General features: G+C 37.7%; 1 protein-coding gene across 1 annotated transcript in view; it reads right to left on the reverse strand.

The window, feature by feature from the left end:
- Positions 1–27,908, reverse strand: part of VPS45 (vacuolar protein sorting 45 homolog) — a 66,650-nt gene that overhangs the window by 29,934 nt on the left and 8,808 nt on the right. The window contains exons 5-13 of the mRNA XM_027534729.1: positions 27,709–27,777; positions 27,450–27,587; positions 26,901–27,011; positions 24,010–24,144; positions 23,465–23,578; positions 22,898–23,065; positions 11,420–11,578; positions 10,934–11,041; positions 9,767–9,888 (exon numbers count right to left, since the gene is read on the reverse strand). Coding sequence (XP_027390530.1) covers positions 9,767–9,888; positions 10,934–11,041; positions 11,420–11,578; positions 22,898–23,065; positions 23,465–23,578; positions 24,010–24,144; positions 26,901–27,011; positions 27,450–27,587; positions 27,709–27,777 — 1,124 coding nt within the window. The remainder of the gene's footprint in view (positions 1–9,766; positions 9,889–10,933; positions 11,042–11,419; positions 11,579–22,897; positions 23,066–23,464; positions 23,579–24,009; positions 24,145–26,900; positions 27,012–27,449; positions 27,588–27,708; positions 27,778–27,908) is intronic.

Raw genomic sequence — 27,908 nt, forward strand, 5'->3', positions numbered from 1 at the left:
CTGTAACAGGTTACCATGATCAGATTTGCCTTTTTGAATGATAATTTTGGCAGCTATGTGAGAATGAATTGGGGGCTGCTGGTGGGAAAATTTGGGGAACAAAAGGCTATTAAGACTTGTGGGAAGATATGATAAAATTTGGAACTAAGAAATACCAGAAGTGGAGAGGAAGGACTGGACATAGAAGATACAAAAAATGTAGACTCTTCAGTATTTGGTCAATGATTAAATGTGAAGGATGAGGATAAAAGAAGAATCCATGATAACTTTAAGAATTCTGGCTTTGGTGACTAGCTATAGTAGTTTAAGTTTGAGAACAAAGAAAGCAAGACTGACTGACTTAAAGGAAGACAAAAAGATGCTGTCTTTGAGATACCTGTGGAACATCCCAGTGGAGTTGTCCACCAGACATCTGGACATTGAGACCTGGTGATTTCCCTGAAAACAAGTGGCAACTGAAGCCATGGGAACAGATGAATTCTACCTAGGGAGATCAAGAAGAGTGAGAAGAGAACCAAAAGACAGAGTTGGGAGTGGATTCTTTAAGATTTACAGGAAAAGCAAGAAGAGTAGCTAGCAAAGGCTGCTGAGAAGGAGATTGTCAGAAAGGTAGGGGGAGAAGCAGAGGGAGAGGCCAAGAGATGAGTCTTAAGAAGCACAGAATGGTTAAGTGAGGATTGAAAGAGACCACTGTGTATATTCTTGCAATGCAACTTTTCAAGAACTGTTTCAGTGTATTAGAGTGAAGCAAGAAGCCAGGGTATATGGACTGAAGAAGTGAGGAGTGAAGGCAGTAACTTTATCCAAGAAGCTTGACTGTGAAGGGAAGATAGGTTAGAAGAGAACCCTGACTCAAGGGCTTTAAACTTATTACTTAACAGAGAAACCTGAGTAAGTGTGGAGCCTGCAGGAAAGTAACCAGAGGAAGACAAGCTGAAAATACAGAGGAAGAGGGAGAGGGAGAGAAAGAGAAAGGAGAGACAGTGCAAATAATTTCAAGAAAGGCTTCAGAAGCGATGGTAGGAGTCTAAAACTAGTGATAGCAAAGAGGTTAGTTCTAAATAAGGAAAGGATGTATTTCCTTTAGAATGAAGGAAGGAGATAAAGGTAGATATATCTAACTAATCCTATACACATGGGCTAGACACTGAGGGTGGAGAAGGCAACGGCACCCCACTCCAGTACTTTTGCCTGGAAAATCCCATGGATGAAGGAGCCTGGAAGGCTGCAGTCCATGGGGTGGCGAAGAGTCAGACACAACTGATCGACTGCACTTTCACTTTTCACTTTCATGCATCGGAGAAGGAAATGGCAACCCACTCCAGTGTTCTTGCCTGGAGAATCCCAGGGACGGGGCAGCCTGGTGGGCTGCCGTCTATGGGGTTGCACAGAGTTGGACACGACTGAAGCGACTTAGCAGCAGCAGCAGCAGCAGCAGCAGACACTGAGGGAGCTAATGTCTGACACGTGCAATTTTTTTCACTGTGAAGCAGAAACACTGGTGTCGGTTAGGTGACTTGGAGATTATGGCAAACATTCTAAACTGATGTGGTGAATAAGACAGAGAGAGAGGGTTCTCCTCTCTCTTTATGTATCTAAGGATACATAAATCTGATTGAGTACCCCTGAAGGCCCAAGTGAGGTGAGAAACAATGAATTTGTAGTGGCCCTAATATATAATTTGTATGATCACCTCTAGTAGTACAGAGAAGTAGATATGAGCCTTAAGGCTGTTACTAATCCAATAGTAATCTGGTGCTTTAGACTATACACCAGATTATTTTATAAACTTCCTATAAATTTATAAATCCTTTATAAACTTATAGGAAAGCATCATCACTGTCTACGAATGACTAACATTTTCTACACTATCAAGGTTTTTTCCTTCACATCTTTGCTTCTAGTTACTGGCCAGCTTTTTCTTGCAGAAAAATTTGCTTAAGAGTTATATAACAGTGATAGTATATTTTTCTGCAAAGTATGATGATCTCTCAATTATTCGGAGACTGAATATTCAGGCAAAATACAGGTCCTTGTCTTTTCTTACATCTGATATGTGTTGTTTCAACTCTTACTAATATTTCTACAGAAGTATTTCTCTTAGAAATACTAGTATTTCTAAGATTTCTATGAATATCTAAAACTCAAGTTCCGCTCTTGTCAGGATCTTTAGGGGTTTATTTCATGAAAAAGGGATCAAATAAACTACAATTGGTTGTAACTTTAAAAACTGATATGAGTCCCTGTAACTTTTACCATAGCAAAAGTGAATAATGAATAATCACTAAATTTCTAAGGATATATGTTTTTAATTCTTCCCAATATATTGATTCTAGAGGTACCAGTGATTCTGAGATAATAATGGCTTCTCAAGTGCAGTCTCAACTGGTTTAATATTCATTAAAGGACGAGTTCTGTGGGAAAAAAAATCGAATGTTGTAAGAATGTGCCATCAAGAAGACATTCTACCAATATTTGGTCTATGTAGGGTCTACCAATAGGTCTAGCTATCTAGGGCTAGCCTACATATTTAGAAAACAAGAGGAGAAAAAATACAGGCAGTCACAGTATTCAGAAATAATAAAATCCTCAAAATTGAAATGATTTTTTGCCAGAAAATGAGTATTTTTTACAGTAACATTCCATAAGCAGTGCTCTTTACATTAAGGGATGAATATAGCCTGAGACCCATCTTGCAACTTATTTTCAATAAATACTCATGAATTACACAGATTGCTTCATTAAGAATAAGGGAAGCAGGTTTCTCTCTTACAGGGGTACACGTGACTGACGAGTGGAACTGGACAGTAACACTTCGTTTTGAGGTCCTGGTCTGATATGTGTGTGTGCATGCTTAGTTGTGTCCACCTCTTTGTGACACTGTGGACTGTAGCCCACCAGCCTCCTCTGTTCATGGGATTTTCCAGGCAAGAATATTGGAGTGGGTTCTATTTCCTCCTCCAGGGGATGTTCTTGCCCCAGGGATCAAACCTGAGTCTCCTGTGTCACCTGCACTGGCAGACAGATTCTTTACCATATGAGCCACCTGGAAAGTCCCTGGTCTGATAAGTCAATTTAAAAAGCAGCTGAGCAGAGTAACAAGGCTCATCCTGGAACACGATGTTGCTTTTCCATAGCTGCCCTCTGCCGATCATCTGCTTCTAGAGTATATATCTTTCTTATGGAAAAGAAAGGCAAGAACTGGGAAGGAGTAAATTCAAGTGGGTTTCTAACACAGCCAGAGAATACTACATTTTAGTTTGATAATTTCAGGGTGCCAGAGTATTTTCGTATTGCTGGAGAGGGAAGAAAATGTCACTGGTGGTAACTGTGAGTTTAGGTTGTATCAATGTAAGGACAAACCTACATAGGGATAGGCTAATAGAACTTTACTCAGTTGTGTATCTAACAGACATGATTATGTCACATTTGGTTATGAAAACATTAATAAATGTATCTTCCTGCACTTCCTACTACTTAGGCTGGCTTAAGGAAGAACATCGGTGGAAAAAAATAAAAAATCTCTGACATTTTTCCATTTAATTCCTTTCTCTGGTGAATTTTAAAAGTAGATGTTCTGATGAGGCCAACAGTAAAACATTTTTATATAATGGTTAAAGGTAAGTGGAATACACAAGTTCAATTCTTTGTACACATCTTCCTGTGCTCTGTAATTCACCATAGCAACTGAAAGCATTAATTAATGCAGATAGCAAACATTAGAAAACATTAGTCTGTTCATGCTGTATATAGATATACAGGGACACCTTAAGAACCCAACGAATTTATACCCTATTCCCAGGTGGTTCAGTGGTGAAGAATCTGCCTCCCAAGCAGGAGATATGGGTTTGATCCCTGGGTTGGGAAGTTCCCGTGGAGAAGCAACCCACTCCAGTATTCTTGCCTGGGAAATCCCAGGACAGAGGAGCCTGGCAGGCTACAGTCCATGGGGATGCAAAAGAGTTGGACTAAATGGCAACAAATTTTATTGGAAGATAAAAACATTTATACAATATTTCTGGAAATCATTACTTTAATCATTAATCATTAAGTTAAGCAGAAAAACTTAAAACTTTTAAGAGGCAATATTTTACCTATTTTGTGGGCTGTTATAGCTAAAATTCAAATTTTTGAATTAGTACTTACAGATGGTTAAAGATCATATGAGCATGGATTGGAGGAGAAAAGGCCAATGAGAAAGGGCTGCTGCTTCCATAGAAACAAAAGCAAGATTCTACTCGGTTGGTACAAATGTGAACGAGTAATTCCTTTTTGAATTCTACTAAATTTGGAATGCCTGACCAGATAGCTTCATTTTCTCATCACATGTTTCAGTTGCTTGTTTTTATCAGGGATAAAAAGCAATTCTGGAGCAAGAAAAAAAATTTAGCCTCAATGAGATCTGTGAAAGTACCATCTGCGGAGAAAGATCAAACCTAACTTGTGGATATAGCTACACCGCCAAACAGGTTAACCACTAACTCAGCTCAGGGCTAAAACATTTCTACAATCATTCCTGGTTTTGCAAAGTTGTGTTCTTGCCAGATCTCCTTTGATATCTTCTACTATTACAGTAACAACAAAATCAAGAAGTTCTATCATGATGACACTTAAGTTAACCATAAAGATGACTATAATCAATGACTCTTTTAAATGTGATGATCTAAGGTGAAGACAGTGACTAGAGCTTAGGGTGGGGCTAAGTGAATACAGAATCAAAATACTGTACAGGCAAACTGCAAACATTGAAATTTTCTGGTAATATCAATCAAATTTATTTAGTTTAAATTTCCCAACTCTAAGTCTTGTCATGTCAACCACTACAGGTGGCTACATAAGAAATCTGACAAATCTACTGAACATCTATATGTAAAGCACTGTGTTAAATATTGTGAAAAACCCAAATATTAATAAAACATAGTTCTTACTTTAAGATTAAGTACTTAATACCTAGTGGGAAAGATAGATGTGTATACAACTACTGTCTTTTTTTTTTTTTTTTTTTACAACTACCGTCTTAATATCCAGAGGTAACCATTATTAAAAATTTCTTATTTATTCTTTCAGATATATTTACTGTATTCATAACCACACATGTGTTTGTGTATATATATGTGAGTGAGTGAGTGAAAGTCACTCAGTCGTGTCCGATTCTTTGCGACTTTCCAGGCCAGAATACTGGAGTGGGTAGCCTTTCCGTTCTCCAGGGGATCCTCCCAATCCAGGGATTGAACCCAGGTCTCCCATATTGCAGGCAGATTTTTTACCAGCTGAGCCACAAGGGAAGCCCGCATAGATATATAAATATATGTATAGTCAAGCACAGACTTATTTATATACACCTATGTACGCAATCACATTTATGCTAATATACAGTTTTACACAAAAGGGGTATTATAGCATCTTGATTTTCTATCTAACATATCCTAGAAAGTTTTTGGTATCACGCCATGAAGAGTTATGCCATTTCTTAAGAAGAATGCACAGCAATGTACTATAATCTAGGTAGCCAGTTCTCCATTGAAAAATATTTACCTTGTTTCTGGGTGGGTTTTTTTTTTTTTTTGGTCACCATTACAAATGATGTTTTGGTAAATATCCTTGTGTACATGTCTTTGTGTACTTGTGCGAGTATATCTATATGGCAAATTTTTATAAGTATATTGTTTAGCAGGTCTTTTCAAGTCCTCTGCAGCCTTCCTTCTGTTAAAAACAGGGCCAGGAGGCGGTAGACGCATCTTCTGTGCCTCCTACCACAGCTTCATAGCCAATTTTCTGCCTTCTTCACAATTTTCATTGTCTCAGAAGCTCATGACATAGTTGCACTGTTTTCTCCTGACCTCCTTTCCTGGTCACTCTCTTATTCCCTGAAGACTTTAACTCTGGTTTACTGTCCTCCTTTTCATTCCTGCTCCTTTCAAGATTTTCAGTGACTTTAACATCATCTCACATCCCAGTCTCCTCACCCATACTGATTTGTTCTTCCATCCTTCACAGCCACCAACACCCATGATTATAATATAAACGTTTTCATTACAAGTATCTGCAATACAAAAGGGCTCCCTTGGTGGCGCAGCTGGTAAAGAATCAGCCTGCAATGTGGGAGATCTGGGTTGGGAAGATCCCCTGGAGAAGGGAACGGCTACCCACTCAATCTTGAATACAAGACTTCTTTCTCTAATAACCAGTCCTTCAACTTTCAACTCACTTATGCTAATATCTCTACTAAGAAATATTTCCTTGACCTCATCAATACCTCCAATTCATTCAACAATACTTTTTTCACTATCCAATACCTTCCTTTTTTTTCATTTCCCCAAATCCTGGCTGAACCCAGCTATCAGCCTTCTCTTCATTTACTCTAGCGCAGCTAAAACCTGCTAGAGAAAAATCACACAACTCGGCTCATGGGCTGTATTTTAAACTAACAACACAAAACTCCAATGGGCACTCAACCCTGCTTAGAAGTTTTACTTACATTTCCCTAGTAAATTTGATTCCAAGCCTAAAAATAACAATTTCACAATGTTTTTTCTTTTTATCCTGTACCTCACCTAATAGCTTGATGTCATATTTTACTGAAAAAATAGAAGTAATCAGACAAGGTGGTTTCCATGTTCTCACCATCAAAGCTACTACAGTGAAAGAAGCACCTCTGCTCCCATCAAAATCTCCTCTGCTTGTGTTCTAGCTCCCTCAGACTTCACTTCTGCAACTCTTCCCCCTTCTCTTCTGCATTACCTATTTCTCTTTCTTTAGGATAATTCTCATCAGATTATAAGTGTGCTCTAGAATTTCTCTTTCCCCCAAGCCCACAGTCTCTTCTGACTATGATCCCATTTTCTGACCCTCTTCATGTAAAACTTCTTAAAAAGTGTTACATACATCTATCTGTCATCTCTATCTTATTTCTTGTAACCCTCTCTAATTTGGCTTCCAAACTCACTGAAACTGGGGAATAAAGTCATCGAAGACCTTCATATTGCCAAATCTGATGGATTTTTCACTGTCCTCAACTTTTTATGTCTCAGAAGACTAGTCTTTAGGTAACCACTCACTCCTTGATCTTTATGACATCAAGCTTTTCTGATTTTCCTCCTGTCTGTCTGTCTCTTCTTCAGTCTCTATTGCTGACTCCATATCCTCTATTCAGTGCTTAGTCCTGGACTCTTTCTTTCCCCCTTCTATGCTCTCTCCCTGAGTGATCTAATCACCTTTAAAGGTGACATAGCTTTAAGTCACCAAAATCTTGACGACTTCCAATTTAGCACTGAACATTTCCAATTATCTAACAGACATCTGCAATTTAACAATAAAACTCTTGACTTCCTTCTAAAACCTGAGAATTATTCTTGACTTCTCTCTTACCCATGTCCCATTACTCTACTCCCATTAAGTAAGTCTATTGATTCTACCTTCGCTCCCAGGCTCCTTATCCAAAGCATCCTCATTTCTTACCTGGACTACTGCAGCCACCTCCTAAGTAGTCTTTCTGCTTCTAATTTTACCTTCAATGATCCATGCTCCCCAAAAGCTGATCTTTTAATACATGGTTCAGTTTATGTCATTTGAATGTTTAAAACTCTTTAGTGGCTTTCTATGCCACTTAAAAACAAAAGACAAAAAAAATCTTTACCAGGGCCTACGAGACCCCATGTGATCCAGCCCTACTTCTCAACTTATTTCCTCCTTACTTGCTATGCTCCAACTGCACTGGATTTTTTTCTGTTCCATGAACTTGCCAAGTTTTTTTTCTTCAAGGACTTTGTTCTGGTGTATCCTCTGCTTATGATGCTTTTCTTCCTCATCATTATGTGATTGGTTCTTTCTTGTAATTCAAAACTCATCTTCAATATCACTTCTTTAGAGAGGTTCTCTCCATCTGAAGTAGCCCTCCCCACCTTGACAAAGTACTCTGTAGCTTATTATCCTATTTATTTCCTGAATAGCACTTATCTCATCCAAATTATATTTTTTATTTGTTTACTACTTTACTGTCTGTCTCCTTCATGTAAGTTAAGGCAGGTTCTTTGCCTTTCCTGTCACTTCTACTTCCCCAGCATCTTAAGCAGTTCTTGACATACAGAAAGCATTCAAATATTTGTTATAAAAAAGGATGAAGCAATTGAATTATTAACATATATTTAGGTAATAGTGACAAATGCTTTAACAGATGCTGACAACTGATAAATTGTGCATTTTGCTGGAAGAGCATCATTTTGAAATTTATTTGGAAACGAATTCCCCAAATTAGAAAGGTTTGCTGTCATGAACTAATCATCGACTCTTCTGGTGATCTATTATGTCCCTTTAGCTAATTTCTTGTTCAATAATTCTTATATGAAATTCATAAGAAAAATCAATATTTTTACTTTTATCATGTTAATTAGAAGGCTATTTAATAGAGTTATACTGTTTTTCAAAAAGCCACTCAGGTGAATAGCTTTGGGCTGGCTTTCCTTTTTACCACTTTGCTTGACATTTCTAAATTTTGATTCCAAATGAGTATACTGTCTGAATTTAACCCCAGATGTTCTGCTTCTCAACCCTGGATTTTTAAAAAGAATTTTTTTCATACATGATATTTTACATGTTTCAGTCCAGGTTCAATGCATGATACTGGATGCTTGGGGCTAGTGCACTGGGACGACCCAGAGGGATGGTATGGGAGGGAGGAGGGAGGAGGGTTCAGGATGGGGAGCACATGTATACCTGTGATGGATTCATTTTGATATTTGGCAAAACTAATACAATTATGTAAAGTTTAAAAATAAAATAAAATTTAAAAAAATAATAAAAAATAAATAAAATAAAATTGAAAAGAGAAAAAAAAAAAAGAATTTTTTTCTGTTCTGTTACCAGACTACAGAGTTTTTTTAAGAAAAAAAGTGAAAAAATACATTTTTATCATACAAAAGTTATTTATGTACCTCAAAACATTTTTCTCCTTTTGGAAATTTATTACATTCATAAAACACTATTCTTCCAAGGCCTTAGATTACAATTAGCTGAAATAATAGAAGAATTATACCAACAGTAACAATTCGCAAATCAATCTATCTAATAGGATTCAGCTACATATATTAGGCTCTTTATAATATGTGGTCCCAATAAAAAAATACATAAATTTTTTTTTGTATAGAATTTATAACTAGGTAGAATTTATGTATATTTAAAATTTCAGGTTGGCTTATGTAAGTTTATTCTGGACAAGCTTTGTTTTTATTAAAACTTAACAAACCACCGGATTAAAATGACAATTGCTTCCTTCAGTTAATACCTAAAAAGAAAACCATCCTTTCCTCCAGTGTGACAAAAGGCCTTTGTTAATTAGGTCTCAGTGTGTATACTGGCCACATTTGGCAAAGTCCAGTCCTCGCCAAAAATAGTAACAACCTGCTCTGGATGGCAATCAAGCAGCAAATCTATTTTCAGCTTTAATGTTTGAAACTCCAAATGCTAGATGCCACGGAACTGAACCTTAAATGGCATAAGTGAACTAGTCTGATACTTAAGGACAGGACACAAGTACCTGGAGTGCTCCAAAACATTTGTTTCTGTATTCCAAAAGAAATAATACTCAGGCTTGATAGAGGAATTTAAATCTAACTTTGACACATGTAAAACCAGAAGAACCTGAGAACTGAAACAACTGGGAAAGGAAGAGTAGAATGACAGAATCTTGGTTGTAGTCTCTTATAGTACCCTAAATTTCCTATTTTCTTAGTGTTTCTGATTTTTATTATTAATATCTTTGTTCTCTTACCTGTCTCTGAGTGTGCTGGGGCCTAGATAAGGATACAGGTTTTCTTTAAGCTTTCCTTTGATGAGATGGTCCAGGGTCTCATGTAAGAAAGGTTGATGCTGAGTATATACATTTTCTACTCCCTAAGACAGGGGGAAATGGTTCTTATGTCATTTTTTTTGAAACGTGCAATGTAACTGTTAACGATACTCATATCAGAAAAGGACATGCAATAGCGATTTCGAGGGGTAAGAGTCAACCAGGAATTTTAGGACAATTTTAGTTATTATTTTTATCAATAGAAATGTTCCAATCTTATGAAAATACTCTGTAATTTAAGGCTAGCTATTATAAAGGAATTTTTAAAATGCAACTGCTTAAATTCCTTATCTCTTCACTGATTCATTCTTTTGAGAAAATATTATATGATAGGTAAATAAAAAGAAAAGGACTATGTAGCAAAAGAGACTAGAAACACTCAGGAAAATGAAAAAATTTCAGGAACATAAAGAAAGGCTAGCAGATTACAACGAACTTTTGACCATATTAAGAAAATAGGTAGTTTTAAAAGATTTATAATTGCTTGCTTCATCTTTAATTTCTGTCACAGGAAAAACTACCCGACAAACCTTAAATTATAAACAAATGGAGTAAAATAGTTATGACTAACAGGGCTGCCTTTTTATTCTTGGGTATTTCCTGGAAATATCTTACTATTCCCTTATTAGCTGTTTGGGCCAATGCTGATGCTGTTCCAATACAGAAAGTATTAAAAAAAAAAAAAAAAAGTATTTAAAGAAAAAGCTTTCAAGAGACCGTCTGCTTTAATTTCATTTAACTGCATGCACGCATGCTAAGTCACTTCAGTCGGTCCGACTCTTTGCGACCCCATGGACTGTAACCTGCCAGGCTCCTCTTCCATGGTATTCTCCAGCCAACAGTACTGGAGTGGATTGCCATGCCCTCCTCTACAGGATCTTCCCAACCTAGGGATCAAACCTGTATCTCCTGTGTCTCCTGCATTGGCAGGCGGGTTCCTTACCACTAGCGCCACCTGGGAAGTCTCTCATTTAACTGACATAGTACTAAATCAGCGGCAATCCTGAAGTTACTTGGAAGATCACATTCATTCACTCTCAGGGTCAGGGGCTTCAACTGTTTCTTATTTAGGAAAGCATAGCAATATACCTTTAATCCTTTGAGGAACTGCTTGGTAATAGCCACAGCATCTTTGGGGCTGAAGAGGTCACTTCCTCTGACCCGTTTACCACCATATTCAATTACTGCAGACACAAGCTTTGTTTTAAAAAAAGAAAAAAGAGAGAGAGAGAAACAACTTCTTATTGCTTGGGGGAACAGGAAGAAAATAACTTTATTACGGAAATGAAGACACGAGAGGACAGAATTAGGATCGAACCCAGCCTCCTGCATTGCAGGTGGATTCTTTACCAGCTGAGCCACAAGCCCAAGAAGTGGGTAGCCTGTCCCTTCTCCAGTGGATCTTCCTGACCCAGGAATCGAACCAGGGTCGCCTGCATTGCAGGTGGATTCTTTACCAACCCAGCTACCAGGGAAGCCCATAAAAACAGTATGACTCATCATCTGTCAGAACTAAAAGGCTGTAACAATAGAGTTGGTTCCTGTTTGGCAGGATTCATATATAAATCTGGTTACCTTTCGATACTTCTCAGAAACACCTTTATTCCTAAGGTCCATCATTAATCCTGGTAGGCTATTGCTGCTGTGTCGCTCGTAATGTAGCGCATAAAGCATCACCAGGCGGGCAGCATCAAACTCTGTCACTCTGGGGTTCTGCAGGAGCCTCTTTACGTTCTGAAAAAACAGAGAACTGTTATTTATCCTCCCTTCACTTGGGTGATGTATAATATCTTAGTTCTAAGAATTAATGAATGGTAGTGATACATCTGACTAAGATATCATGACTAAGATCACTGGGCATCCCAGTGGCTCAGTGGGTAAAGAATCTGCCTGCAAAGCAGGAGACACAAGAGATGCAGGTTCGATCCCTGGGTTGGGAAGATCCCCTGGAGAAGGGCAGGGCATTCTAGTATTCTTGCCTGGAGAATCCCATGGACAGAGGAGCCTGTCGGGCTACAGTCCGTAGGGTCGCAAAGAGTTGGACATGGCTGAAGTGACTGAGCACACAAGATGACTACTAAGGCAATGTACAGGTCACAGGTTTAGCAACTGTTTCAACTACAGAAAATGAGATGCCTTTTGCCTAAGATAAGAATTAAATAAGGACATAAATTCTCATTGTAACTGCTTAAGACAAATATGAATTTAACCATGGTTATTTCCTCTTTTCTTTCCTTTGACTGAGATAGTCTAGGGTCTTATGTGGGAGAGATTACAATTTCCCTGCCAAAATAAGAAATACACATTATTCCCACCACTAGTTCTACTGCTTCAGTCAATATAGCACACAAGAGAACTTACCAGTTGACTTGTAAAACTCGACTGCCTTCTTTCAGTGTTAGTGACTGACCAGTGAAATGAAGACACATTGGTAGAATTTTACATAGGAGAACAGGCTTAATCTCCAAGAAGCATCATATGTAACAATATGTCTCAACATGGTTCACAGAGATATGAATATGTGACAGCATGTAATCTGTAAATGAACACTTATGATCTTAAGAGGGCAGGTACTGACAGCAAAGGAAAGCAGACAAAATTATGTTTAGGTTTTATCAATTCTCCCATAAGGAGACTTCCCTACAGTATAGATTTATATTTATTATGCAGTAGAACACATTAATTAGAGCCAACAAATACTTGTGATCACTCTCTAAAGCACAAGGTACTATGTCAGGCACTGGAGGTGATACAGAGATAAGTTAGAGACACTTTCTGTCCTCAGTGAGTTCACAGACAATGAGGATAAAACAGTATAGCTCATTCTTCTATAAAATACATTTCTTAATGTGCTTTAGCTCTACGAGATGGTAAACATGGGAATAACACAAAAGGCATATTGGTTTGTATGTAATTTTTCAGCAAGTTAATATTTAGAAAAGATCAGGGACAAGCTTCCTCTTAAAGAACATGCTTCACCAATATGTTAAGGAAAAAGATGAAAATTCAACGGAAAGTAGTGTTTTTTTAAGAAGTAACTGGCTTTGCAGCTTTAAGAACTGCTGCACTTTCCACAATGTTAAGCTACACGGGGAAAGGGAAAATGAGAATGAAAAGAATGCAAAGATGTTTATCTGTGTCAAAAAGAAAAACAAAACAACATCCCAAAACTGACTGATATCTTCATATTGTACTTTTAATTTTGATGACACAAGTTTCTATGAGAAGCAGATATTTTTGAGGCCTTATTTGCTGAAGAAAAAGACATGAGCCACAAGAGGAGAACCACAAAGGATGGTCTGAGTGCATTTCTAGGTGCAAGCGTTAGTCGCTGTCATGTCCAACTCTTTGCGACCCCACGGACTGTAGCCCACCAGGCTCCTCTGTCCATGGAGTTCTCCAGGCAAGAAAAACTGGAGTGGGTTCCCATTTCCTTCTCCAGGTCCAAATGCCAGTGGAAATTTAACTGTGCTAACATTTTAATTAGGATTGTTATTATTTTATTAGGGCTCTGATTACAAAGTTATATAGATTTTTCTTTCTTTTTTTAGTTATATAAATTTTAAGTGATCTGCTTATAACCCTATTTTCCCATAACCCTTATTTATTTTTAGTCCATGATTTTGCAGAATGTGAAGTTTTCTCAAGAACACATATGTGGTATTATAACAGAAACATATGTATAAAAAAACCAAAAACTGAAAATCAGTGCAATGGGGGAAAGGGAACACAAAGTAAAGAGACGTTCGTCTAGTTACTGAGGAATCATAAAAAACTTCGTTTCTACAAAAGGCCTTAAAAACTAAGCTTTGGAATTAGTTTGAGAGGCTGAAAGAGATACTATTAATAGGGATATGGAAATCAGAGAAAGAAATGAGTTGAAAGACTAGTAAGAGTCTTTGGAGGGCACTGGATTCCGAGGACATAACCACTAACATCTGTATAGTACTCTGCAACTTACAAGATGTTTTTAAATACATTATCTTTTTAGTACTTCACGACAACAATGTCTAATGTCTAAGAACTCGACTGTTCACACTAAAAAGAGGGATGATGATGAAATGCAGAGCCTCCTAGGTAGCTTTCAAGTAGAAAGTTCTCTCAGTAGGATTTCTACTGTTGCTTTTCTGGGTGAACATTTCACTACCATCATCCTTACAGGATCAAAAAGGAAGAAATTTCTCTTCTACAGATTTAAACCCTGCTATCACAAAACTTTCCTTACTTCTTTTCCCTTTTGTGGTAACTTCTCCAGACAGCAGTGACTAAATATAGGCTGTTTAGAATAGCCTGTTCACACATTTCACTAATTTCTATTATAATATGGAGAAATTTCAGGATACAAATTCCTTATCAAGTAAAAATACACCATTTCAGAAGTATCTCAGTCACTTGGCATAAAACATCCATCTGAGATCTCTGTTGTTGCTTTTCTTATAAGCGCAATGTTTCACTTTCTGCCCTTGTAGTCTCTTTTTACCTTAAATCTACTCAATTTCTGACTGATTTGTCTTTGTTATTTAGTTGCTAAGTCATGTCCAACTCTTGTAACTCTATGGACTGCAGCCCTCCAAGGTCCTCTGTCCATGGGACTTCCCAGGAAAGAATACTGGAGTGGGTTGCCATTTCCTTCTCCTGGGGATCTTCCCAAGCCAAGGATGGAACCCGTGCCTCCTGAATTCGCAGGCACCAGGGAAGCCCGACCTGTCTTTGTACATCTAAGCAAACATGAGATACTCAAGTAACTATAAACCCACAAAAACCAGAATGGTGACAAAGACTATTTGCAGCAATTAGTTTATACCCTTCCTATTTGCTCCCTTTCTAATTACCTTCCCTTCGATCTTGACTCCTGGCTCTGTTTCTCATTAATAAATCCACTTGTATTCCTTGAATTGTGGTACTGGTTTTTAGAGTCTGTCGCTTGACTCTTAGCTTTTCCTCGATGAGCAGCCTTGTGATCTGACAGCCCAGATCTGGTCCAAGACTACTCTGCTTTCTCTTGAGCCCTGAGGACCCAACCCATGGCTCAGGTCAGTGTTCCAGTTAAACTCACCTAGTTCCTCATGAAAAGACACATGTAGGTACAAGCTGAATTCTTTCTTCTTTCTCAGTTATATAAGTCCTCAAAGAAGCAGGGCCTTTTTGTCTGCCTGAATGCCACATTATCCTTTGACTTAATTTTGAACTATTTTCCCTCATGGCTACTTGACTCAACTTGACTGATAGTGACATACATTATACAGAGATTCCAGGGTTTTAACCAAGGAAGAGGAGAAAAAGAATCTGAGAGCCTTTAATTGCATAGGCGGTATGTGCTTCATGGAGGTATTTATATGTTAAAAATATGGCTGAATTATATAATGACTTTTTGGTATCTTTTTTCTTATTAAATTTCCCATAACCTTGAGATAATCAAAGGAGAAAAGTGTACTGTTACATAATAACAGCTGAGTAAAGAGTGAAACGGAAAACTACTGTCCACTTAAGAAGATGGGATTCAAAAATGTTCCACTGGATTCTAACATTACTATAGGCCCAATGAAGGAATAGGAAAATAAATGCAAAAACACTATCTGTGAAGGTCAAGTTTCAAAATGGAGCTAACATTCATTCAAAAAGACATTAAAAACAATTCTGATATTTAGAGATCCTTCTGTTATCTTGGGCTGACTACTTTTGTGTTTTCTTCTACCAAAACTATGCTAAAGCAGCACAAGAAAAAAACATTTGTATTGACATACCTATATTTTATGGAGAAGGAAATGGGAAACCGACTCCAGTATTCTTGCCTGAGAAATCCCATGGACAGAGGAGCCTGGTGGGCTACAGTCCATGGGGTCGCAAAAGACTTGGACATGACTTAGTGACTAAAAGATGACAATGACAACCTATATTTTAAACTATTGTACAATACAGTCGAAGTCTGCAACTAAAGATGATTCTCTCTTTTTTTTTTTTTGGCTTTAATTTAACCTAAAGAACAAGCTCTGTACCCTGTTATCAACGATCACAGTACTGTAGTAAAACACTCAATGAATAGCATTATAAGCCAACAGATTAGAATAGCAGATGAAAGCGGCAGAAGTCTTCAGCATGTTGATATGACTTTAAAAACGAGTCTAATCTAACAGTCTGAGAGAACAGTTATGGAGAGCTTATCTAGAAAAAAATGATAGAAAATAGGCGAGATCCAGTTCCAGTTCCACTAACTGGAAAATATATCAGGTTTCTTTTACTTAATGACTAGTCAAATTTAGCTTTCTTGTAGGTCTTCTGCTGGTCAACACTGTTTCTGAAACATTAGTTAAATGATGGTTTAGAGAGACAGGATCATTTTTAATCTTAGTTGGTCAAAGTAAAATTGTCAGCTCAATTTTTTGTGTCCCAAACAATTTTCTTACAATTCTAATGAGAAGCAAAAAAGCTTTTCTAAAATCAGAGAGAGTTCCAAGATCATGAGTGAATTAAAAGACATGTCCTGGATGCCATAAAAAAGAGAATGCACCATAAAATAATAATACTGAAAACAGTGATAGTTAACATTCATTGAATGTTATAAGCACCAGGTATTATATTAAGTGTTTTATATGTACTAGCTCACTGGATCCTCACAAAAATCTTTGAGCTAAGTACCGATATTTCCCCCATTTTACAGACAAAAAGACTAAGACTGGAGTGGCTAAGAATCATTTTTAAACCCAAGACATCAAAGATCCAGGCCCTTACAGTCGCTATTCTATTCTACACTGCTTCAAACAGAACTCTTTACCTTCATTTCTCTGACAAATATTTATTGTCCTATGTGTTATTAATGGCATGATTTGAGATCTTTTACCCAAGGTCAAAGAAATAGAGGAAAACAACAGAATGGGAAAGACTAGAGACCTGTTCAAGAAAATTAGAGATACCAAGGGAACATTTCATGCATAGATGGGCTTGATAAAAGACAGAAATGGTATGGACCTAACAGAAGCAGAAGATATTAAGAAGAGGTGGCAAGAATACACAGAAGAACTATACAAAAAAGATTTTCATGACCCAGATAATCACGATGGTGTGATCACTCACCTAGAGCCAGACATCCTGGAATGTGAAGTCAAGTGGGCCTTAGAAGGCATCACTACGAACAAAGCTAGTGGAGGTAGAATTCCAGCTGAGCTATTTCAAATCCTAAAAGATGATGCTGTGAAAGTGCTGCACTCAATATGCCTGCAAATTTGGAAAACTCAGCAGTGGCCACAGGACTGGAAAAGGTCAGTTTTCATTCCAATCCCAAAGAAAGGCAACGCCAAAGAATGCTCAAACTACTGCACAACTGCACTCATCTCACACGCTAGTAAAGTAATGCTCAAAATTCTCCAAGCCAGGCTTCAGCAATACGTGAACCATGAACTTCCAGATATTCAAGCTGGTTTTAGAAAAGGCAGAGGAACCAGAGATCAAATTGCCAACATCCACTGGATCATGGAAAAAGCAAGAGAGTTCCAGAAAAACATCTATTTCTGCTTTACTGACTATGCCAAAGCCTTTGTGTGCATCACAATAAACTGTGGAAAATTCTTCAAGAGATGGGAATACCAGACCACCTGACCTGCCTCTTAAGAAACCTATATGCAGGTCAGGAAGCAACAGTTAGAACCGGACATGGAACAACAGACTGGTTCCAAATAGGAAAAGGAGTACGTCAAGGCTGTATATTGTCACCCTGCTTATTTAACTTACATGCAGAATACATCATGAGAAACGCTGGGCTGGAAGAAGCACAAGCTGGAATCAAGATTGCCGGGAGAAATATCAATAACCTCAGATATGCAGATGACACCACCCTTATGGCAGAAAGTGAAGAGGAACTAAAAAGCCTCTTGATGAAAGTGAAAGAGGAGAGTGAAAAAGTTGGGTTAAAGCTCAACATTCAGAAAATGAAGATCATGGCATCCGGTCCCATCACTTCATGGGAAGTAGATGGGGAAATAGTAGAAACAGTGTCAGACTTTATTTTTCTGGGCTCCAAAATCACTGCAGATGGTGACTGCAGCCATGAAATTAAGATACTTACTCCTTGGAAGGAAAGATATGACCAACCTAGACAGCATATTAAAAAGCAGAGACATTACTTTGCCAACAAAGGTCCATCTAGTTAAGGTTATGGTTTTTCCAGTGGTCATGCATGGATGTGAGAGTTGGACTGTGAAGAAGGCTGAGTGCCAAAGAATTGATGCTTTTGAATTGTGGTGTTGGAGAAGACTCTTGAGAGTCCCTTGGACTGCAAGGAGATCCAACCAGTCCATTCTGAAGGAGATCAGTCCTGGGTGTTCATTGGAAGGACTGATGCTGAAGCTGAAACTCCAATACTTTGGCCACCTCATGCGAAGAGTTGACTCATTGGAAAAGACCCCAATGCTGGGAGGCATTGGGGGCAGAAGGAGAAGGGGACGACAGAGGATGAGATGGCTGGATGACATCACTGACTCAATGGACATGAGTTTGGGTAAACTCCGGGAGTTGGTGACGGACAGGGAGGCCTGGCATGCTGTGATTCATGAGGTCGCAAAAAGTCAGACACGACTGAGCGACTGAACTGAACTGAACTGAACCCAAGGTCAGGAAAGAAGAATACAGACTAGATTCTTCTTTCAAATGAAAAGTTGTGATATGACAACACAACCATGCAGAGTGGGGAGGGGAATTATTTATTTTCTGAAGATTTTTCCTTTATGGTATGAAAAAAAAATCTTCCTTACTAATCAGTCTTTTCCAAGGCTATGCATGTTTCAATGACAGTACACTGCAGTTTGGTTCTAGTGAAATTCTTCTGAATCAAACTGGATAACTGGTTAGAAGTGGCAGCAATTTTTAGGTTAATTTTTAGCAATATATGAGCTTTTCTTCCCTCACCATCATACAGTCATTATTCAATAAAGCAAACTTCATCTCTACTCAAAAATCAATTCATTGCTTCATGACATTATTATCATCTAAGGTCAAGCCAAGGAATGCTGTATCCCATCTAGGGGTCAAGCCCCTGGCATCCACTCATTATTAAACAAAAGTTCTCTTTATTGACTATTTACATCATGTTGCCAAAGAAATCCTTTATGGTGGTGGAGTCGAAATCAACTGCTCACTGTAAAACCCTAATACCATGGGCAAAAAAATCTTCAAAAGATAATTTTTTTAAATATAGGGATTTCTTGGCAGTCCAGTGGTTGAGACTCCAGGCTCTCAATGCAAAGGGCACGGGTTTGATCCCTGGTTGGGGAACCCTGTATGCTATACTGGCAAAGTGGATCACAAATGGAATTCATATTTTAAAGTGTCTATTTTTCTTTTAAAATGAACAAAAAATAAGATTTCAGGCAAAGGAATTATAGTAGCCATTTCTAAATGCTTTCCATATGGTAAGATACAAATAAAGATACTAAAATTGGCTAGTGATTAAGTTTGGTTCTATTGTTTTAAAGGGAAAGCTAAAATGATAAAGAAACATAAGGAAATTTAAATTTAGTTACAGGACACAATTCTGTTTTTATTTCATAAGAGAACAAAATTCATTTTATTGAGAAAAATAAAAAGTTTTCCTTAGGAATATTTCAATTAGGCCCACAGACCAACTCTAAATTGTTATTAGCAGTATTGTTTAAACAAAGTTGGTGAAGTTAAATAGATAATGAAGTATCTTTACAAAGGAATACTGTTTAGTGATTTAATAGAATGAGTGTTTAGGTTCTAGTCTGGAACAGTCTCTGAGACACAAAGTAAGTGAAAAAGCAAAATGCAGAACTATGTGTACGATATGGTATCATCTGAATTTTAAAAAAGAGAGAGAAGGAAATACACACACTCACACAGGCTTGCACATGCACAGAATAACTGTAAGGATGCAAGTGAAACTACTAACAGATTCAGTGTGTACTATTTATCTCTTTCATCAAATACTTATATTATCTATCTAAGAATTAAAACAGGATAAACCATAATGGAAAAGAATATAAAAAAGTATATATATATAAAACCGAAATCACTTTCCTATACAGCAGAAATTAACACATTGTAAATCAACTATATTTCAACAAATATTGATTAAAAACTAATTAGAATTTAATACAACTAAAAATAATAGTCACCCTAAGAGTTCTTTGTGAAGATTTAAGAATACAGAGATAAAATTAGAACTGCTGACAGAAGTACTTTTCATAAATATAAAGCAATAGCATCTTTATGATTTTAAAAATAATGTTTACCAAGAGGAAATCTTGATAAAGATTTTTAAAAAGTAAAAATCAGCAACTATAAATCACAGTATATAACTAAAGCAACCATAGGTGGGTGAATTTGTTTCTTTCAATTGTATCATATCTTTAAAAAACTAGGCTTAAGGACTTCCCTGGTGGTTCAATGGTTAAGAATCTGCCTGCCAATGCAGGGGATGCCAGCTGGATTCCTGGTTGGGGAACTAAGATCCCACACACTGTGGAGCAACTAAGCCCATGCACCACAACTAGAGAGCCCCCGCACCAAGGAAAGATCCCGAGTGCCACAACTATGACCCAAGGCTGTGGCTGTGCTTAGTCGCTCAGTTGTATCCAATTCTTCGCGACCCCATGGACTGCAGCCTGCCAGGCTCCTCTGTCCATGGAATTCTCCAGGCAAGAATATTGGAGTGGGTTGCCATGCCCACCTCCAGGGGATTTTCCTAACCCAGGGACTGAACGCATTGCAGGTGTATTCTTTACCATCTGAGCTACCAGGGAAGCCCAAGGCAGCCAAAAACAAAACAAAACCAAAAATTATGCTAAGAGGAAAGAAACTAACTTTTACAAAGCACCTATCATGTGGGAAGCACTTTACATTTCACTGAATCCTGATAACAACCTAAAAGTTTGAAATCATTATCAAACTTTATGATAGGCTTGGGCAAAATAAGTAATTTTCCCAAAGAAATGTTGATACATAGAGACAGATATAAGCCAAGACAGTCTGGCTGCAAACCCTGTGTTGCTTCCATTATACCATGCTGGCTTTATTTTACAAAGAAAAATAGCAGGAGAGAAAGAGACTAGGGTTTAGAATATAGGGTCCTATTAGTAAGGAAATGTGCTTCTTATAATAAATGGCTTAGAAACAGCCATTTCCCAAAGGACTCTCATTCCCAAGTTACTTACTGTCAGTGATACCACATTTTGTCATGTCTCAGGAACTTTGGAATTATCTCTCATTTGTTCTCTCTTGTTATCCTTATAGCCAATCTGTCTCTAAATTATTTTCTCCTTTTGATATTGTCTTTCATATTTGTCCTTCTGTACATTTTTACTACTATGAAGAGTTTTTTTAGCCTCCCTGGTTTTAATTTTTTCACCTCCAAGGCATCCTTATTAGATTAAATTTCCTAAAATACTACTTTCATCATATCAACTTCTATATAAGACCCTATGCTGGATCTCTTTGCCTATCTCAGCAAATACAAATTCCTCTGACAAGCGTCTTCATAAACTAGCTTCTGTTTACCAATTCAATTTTATCTCCTATTTCTCTTCCACACCCACTCTCAACAGGTCATGCTGTTTATTATTTTTTTGCATACTTCTGCATCTTTGCTTTGCTGAAATCCTCCTCCAGATTCTATTCATTATTTACAGTCCATCTAAATATCACCTTCTCTAAGAAACTGTCCCTAATAACCTCAAATCTTACTATAGTCAGTACCACAACTCTGACTTAAATATTAACTTAAAATGCTGCCTAATTGTCTGATTATGTTACTTTTCTGCTAAAATCCTCTGATAGCTCCTGTCATTTTAAGATTAAAGCCCTATCTCCTTTCAATGGCCATAACCAGGACTCAATCTGTCCTTCTGGCTTATCTAAGACCATCCCTTATCTTGTATCCAGCACTAGCTACATTGAGTTAGTCTCTGTTCCCTTGGCTTTTTTTTTTCTTAACATCTCCATGTCTGCATTCTCTCTGCCGAGAATTTCTTTTCTTGAAAAGTAATATCCTCATCTCTAAGAAGCTCTAAGAAGCCACATCCTTACAGAAAATAGCCGTCTTTCCTCTGTATTTCCATATCCCTTTGTAATACCTCCAGTATAGCACTTATTGCATATATTATAACTCCTGGTTTACATTTCTTTCTCCCTTACTAATATGTGAACTCTTTGAGGAAAAAGATGGCATTTTATTTCTTTTTGTTCCTCTAGATACTCATTGTACATGGAGCAGGCATTCACATGTTTGTGGAATAAAAAGCAGATGCTCAATAGTATAAATTTCAGTTCAGTTGCTCAGTCGTGTCCAACTCTTTGCAACCCTATGGACTGCAGCACGCCAGGCTTCCTTGTCCATCACTAACTCCCGGAGCTTGCTCAAACTCATGTCCATCAAGTCAGTGATGCCAGCATTTTAATAGACACTGTATCTTTAAATCTTCCTAACAATCCTGTGAGATACATATCATTATACCTATTTGACAAATAAGGAAAATGGCTAAGAAATTAAGCCAACAACTCCAGGTCCCAAAGCCAGCAGTGGCAAATCAAACACTAAAATTTAGATCTTCTGATTTTAGTCTAGCATTCTTTCTAGTTGACTGGGTTGCCCTCCTAAACACTCAGTTAATCGCCTGAACCCTTAGGGAGTGCACATTTTTTCTTCTCCTGTGCCTCTTATCATCTGTCTTGTGTGTGTGTTAGTCACTCAGTCGTGTCCACCTCTTTGGAACCCCATGGACTGTAACCCACCAGATTCCTCTGTCCACGGATTCTCCAGGCAAGAATAGTGGAGTGGGTTGCCATTTCCTTCTCCAAGGGATATCTTCCCCATCCAATGACAGAACCTGGGTCTCCTGCAGTGCAGGCAGATTCTTTACCATCTGAGCCACCAGGGAAGCCCATCTATCTTAAATAATCCTAATTTGTGCTCCTGTCTCAACTCCTTGTTAGACTGTAAATTCCATGTTGGTTAAGAAGGATTACTTGCCTTCGTATCACCTGCTCTGCTTGCCACAGTGGCTTACTACAGTAGGTGCTCATCAAATTGGACCGAACAGATACCTGGAGAGCACTAGAATGGTCGTTCTGACAGGCCAGTTCTTGTTCAACCTCTGAAACCTCCAGCAGATTCCGCTCACTGACCAACCGAGATAGTTCTCCAACCACTGTCACATGCTTTGACACAGTCCCAGACATCTTCTTGAACTGTGGGTAATTCTCAACAAAGGCCTGCCATGAGAAAAATATCAATTGGGGGTTCTCTTATTTCTTGAGGACAGGCATGTATGAAGAAGAGAAAAAAAAGGAAGGGATTATTCTTCTGCCCAGACTAAGGCATCTAAAACTTTCAATCACACAGCATTTTATTATGCATAAGAAGAGAAGGACTGGTATATGTCAGTAGACTGAGTCATTAAATAGTTCAAATATGACTGAGGAATGGAAAGAAGTTCATGGCTTACTATGAAGTTTTTACTATATTGTTTCCTAAAGAGAAACAGAAAATAATCTTGAACCAAACAAAAGGAATCAAGGCAGAAATCAGACCCAGAATATTCCAGAAATGTTGCTTACATGAATAGTTCCAAAGTCTTGCATGTTAGTCATCCATGTACATGTTCAATTTACCTTCATGTCTGCTATTGATTCTAGTTTTTGCTGTTCTTTTGGTTTCTTCTTCTGAAAGTCCTCCATGAGATTCTTTATGTTGCTGCCAATCTCAGCAAAGTTCAGGTACATATTCTGTGAAAAAGGAAGTTGCACACACAGTTCTATCCACTAGGCTGACTTTCAGACAATTTAAAAGGAGTGAAAAAGAACAATGAATACAGTTAGAATTGAAGGGCAAGAAAATTTCATTGTAATTACCAAATCTGGATATTGGCCAGGACACTGGTGATGAATACCACTACTAATCTCACAAAGAGCTACGGATAGGAGGGCGGTAAATAAATTGGGTTCTAATTTTTAAGGTATGAAACAAAGTACATGATTACTAAGAAAAAAGTATTGTTAAAGGGTTAGAAAAAAGTCTTCTGTCTTTCCTTGAGATGCAGTTTATCTATAGGATGCCTCTCGCATCCTTCCACATGAAATCCCACACCTGCTCCCATTCTAACAAATCAGGACTAACCTCACATAGAAAAAATTAAAAAGAACTCTAAACCACTTACGTTAGCATAGAACTCATCATTTTCAGCAGATAAGACCACCTCTCTCAAATCTTTACTGATTCCTGGCACTCTGGAAAGATCAATCCGATTGTTGTTTATACCCAGTAGTTCATGGACCATGGCCTGGTATGTCCACTAAATAAAGAATAATGACAAAAAAATTGGTAACTGACAAAATGTGGAAATATTAATTGGCAGGAAAACAAAAACTGATAATATTCTTAGTAAACTAGTCTTTTTTACATGGAGGCTCTCTAGCTCAAATTTTATTAATATTTTGTGCTATACTAAGCATTAAGATTCTCGTTTTAATTGGTTAAACATCCAAAAGTCAAAATACTTTTAGATTTCACACTTTTGGAAGAAGGGCAGCCAGATTAATATTCCTGATAGAAAGAAAACAAATTAGATCTATCATTAGCTCCAATTTTTGCCTGTGAATTAAGAGCATATTTTTGGCTTCACAGATAGGGCTATATTGGTACTGCAGTTATAAGCTGTACCATTTCCTGTATGCTTCTGTGGTTTTTCTGCAGCATGAGAAGTATGTTCTTGCAGATCTGAGTAGTGCTATATTTATCCTGGGAACACTAATATTATCAGAAAAAACCCTGTAGGTTGATCAAAACATGCATATTCAGAAAGTTGCCTGTGAATCCATTTTATTTTATATTTTTACTTAATATGCATTGTGAAGAAGGACTGGTTTCCAGTTTTACAAAATGTGAACTTATTTGGTAAAATTGAAAAGGAGAAACCCCAAAACTTGCCTTCTCACCTTTTATGGAGAATAGGTTACTTTTAGTCATAGGCCCATTAGAGAAAACTAAGTATTTTCCAGCAAATTACCCCCTAAACCTAGAGTCTAAAACTAAATATTTATATATGTATAAGTGTATACATATATAAATAATCTAGATTTGTTATAATAACTTAAGACGTTATAAAAGAAGGCGCTTTATTTCCTAAAATATTTGCCAAGTGAATCCTTGAAAAAACAAGTTTCATTAGAGCATTTAAAACAAGCACAACAAAATGTTTTATGCTTCCATACACAGCATCCTGTGCATGCTTTTGCCATTAGCACATACTTCAGAATTAAAATGATCCGTTTACTTTCTCTTCATTGGATCATGAACTCTTTGAGAACAGAGACTGTATCTTTTAACCTTTTATCTCCTGTACTTAATACAGTACCTGGTACCTAACAGGTCCCCAGGTTGAGTGAATGATTGCTTTTCTTTGGGAAACAGAATTAAAGGCAACTATTTTTCTTTCTACTTTTTTACACTGTCAAATTTCTTTCATTATTACTAAAAGTATATAAAATATGTAAAGTTATATTACTTTGAATTTTAAGAATATAAGGCAGTCGTATTATAGAGAAGTTGTACTCCATAGCCACAGATTTCCCCTAGCATTAACATTATTATAAGCTGAGATGGAACTGAAATATAGGCTGTGCCTTTTCCTACAAATTTAAAGTCACTATTAATAAAGCATCTACAAACTGTAAGGCACTGCACTTGAATTCACAGAACAAGCAATAGTAAGACAGAGTCTGCCTTGAAGGGATGTACAACCTAGGAGAATATGAAAACAAACGTACAACATAGTGCAGTATGAGACATGAGAGAAAAAGTTCTACAGTAATTCGAAGGAAAAAAAAATCCTATCTGACAAAAAAGTAAAAGCTTCAAGGAGATGTTTCAAGTGGTTTTAAAAAATAAGAATTTTAAGAGGTGAAGATGGGGAGAGAATGTATTCCAAACACTCCAGAGTTCAGATCGAGGTCACAACATGAATAAAATGATGGCAGAGAATAATGAGGCATATCTACACAGTAGTGAGCTGCAGGTTTTCTATAAGGTTGAGCCCACATTATGAAGGATCATGGTGGTCAAGTTCAGGAATCTGTATTTAATTCAGCAGGCAAATGGGAAACAGGTAAGATTTTTAAGTCAGGAGTAATAGGTTAAGAGTTGTGAACTTTAGTAAAAGTAATTTAATAACATTGTATCTGTGAGATACATTATAGTGGAAAGCAATTAAAAGTGGGAAATCCAGTAGATGACTATTTCAGAATTCCTATAACACAGGGGTCTCCAACCCCTGGGCCGCAGACTGGTAGTGGTCCTTGGCCTGTCAGGGACCAGACTGCACAGAGGGAGGTGAGCCTTGGGTGAGCGAGTGTAGCCAAGCTTCATCTGCTACTCCCCACAGATCGCATTACCTGAACACCACCATACAAGGCCAGAACACCACCCCTCTGGCTGCCCTCCCCCTGAGCCCTTCTGTGGGGAAACTGTCTTCCATGAAACCTGTCCCTGGTGGCAAAAAGGCTGGGGACTACTGCTGTAAGAGATTAGTCACACCAAGGTAATGGCAATATGAATGGGAAAGAACAGATAGACACTGGAAAAGTAGAATCTACGGAACCTAGCATGCATGTGTGGTCAGTTGATTCAGTCGTGTATGACTCTTTGTGACCCTGGCTCCTTTGTCCATGGGAGTCTCCAGGCAAGAACACTGGAGCGCCATGCCTTCCTCTAGGGATCTTTCCAACCCAGGGATTGAACCCATGTCTCCTGTGTCTCCTGCACCGCAGGCAGATTTTTCACTGCTAAGCCACCATGGAAACCCCAGAGAACCTAGAAGCTGCCTTACTTAGGAATGGTGGCAGAAAGAGACAGGAAGGATGAGGCAGAAGCAAGAGTTGAAGATGACTGTGGCTAGAACACTGATACCAGAATACTAGGAAATACAAGGCAGAAACAAGAATAGCTAAAAATAAGGAGGCAAATAAATGGACCATGTTCATTTCCACGTCTGCATTTTGATGAACACCACTTGAAATCATCCTTCCATTGTGCTAACAAAGGGCTCTGCACCTGGTTTAGCAATGGGGTGATGGCATCATCGCAGCGATCTAAAATAAGTAGCAGTGGAGGGACCTCAGTCCGTCGGAATTCAAACAGTTCATATTCTTTAGTTATCACTTGCTGTGGGTAAGAGAGAAAGACGTTTGGTCAACCAATTGGTAGCAGATAGAGATGACATAAATAGAAAATTCATACATAAAAACCACATTTACAACAGTTATTTTGCACTTTCATAGGCCTTCCATAAAAGGATTCAAAAGCTTGACAAAATTTTAGTAGCATTCTGTTTAAGGAGTTAGGATTTGAAACTCTTATTTTACAAGTGGTTTAACCGGATCAAAAGAAGTTAAGTAGCTTGCAAATGTTTCCTGAGTTAAACCTAAGAATCTTAGCTCTAATTTGTTGCCTTAGGTCTTAAAATATAATTCCTACCTCTTTGCCAATAAACCTAACAAATCATCTCCTTGGTTTCAGATAAAATATTCCTTTAGTTTTGGAAATATGATAAGGAAATGAATGGTCTTGATGTTTTGGAACTGGGGATACAGAACGCCGTACCTTAACACATTCTGCAAGTCTCTTTGCTGCTTCTGATGAAAGCTGATAACGAATCATCGGACATTTCTTCAGAGATAAAAGGAGAGCTGTCAGTCCTTGAGTTGTTCTGGATAGTTGGACTGGATCCCAATTTCGACCCTTTTTGTTAAAAACATACATTCATAGAACATATTTGAATTTTTTCTTACAAGTCCAATTACTTACTGAATTAACTTCCAACTGATAAACAAACAAACAAAAACCTTCCTTCTTTCCATACCTGGCAGCAACCCAAAATATTGAGGGAAAACAAATGTGGATTCACAGCAATGTAATCACCATAAAATTCCTACAAACAAAGCACCAAGATCAGTCAGTTATTCCACAAGCTCCTAACTGTATCATGCAATAATATTTTTCATATGTGATGTAATACTATGTGATACAATCAAGTTGGAGGAAATGCAGGTATAAAAAAGA

The sequence above is a fragment of the Bos indicus x Bos taurus genome, chromosome 3 (assembly GCF_003369695.1).
Source record: "Bos indicus x Bos taurus breed Angus x Brahman F1 hybrid chromosome 3, Bos_hybrid_MaternalHap_v2.0, whole genome shotgun sequence".
Taxonomy (NCBI): Eukaryota; Metazoa; Chordata; class Mammalia; order Artiodactyla; family Bovidae; genus Bos; species Bos indicus x Bos taurus.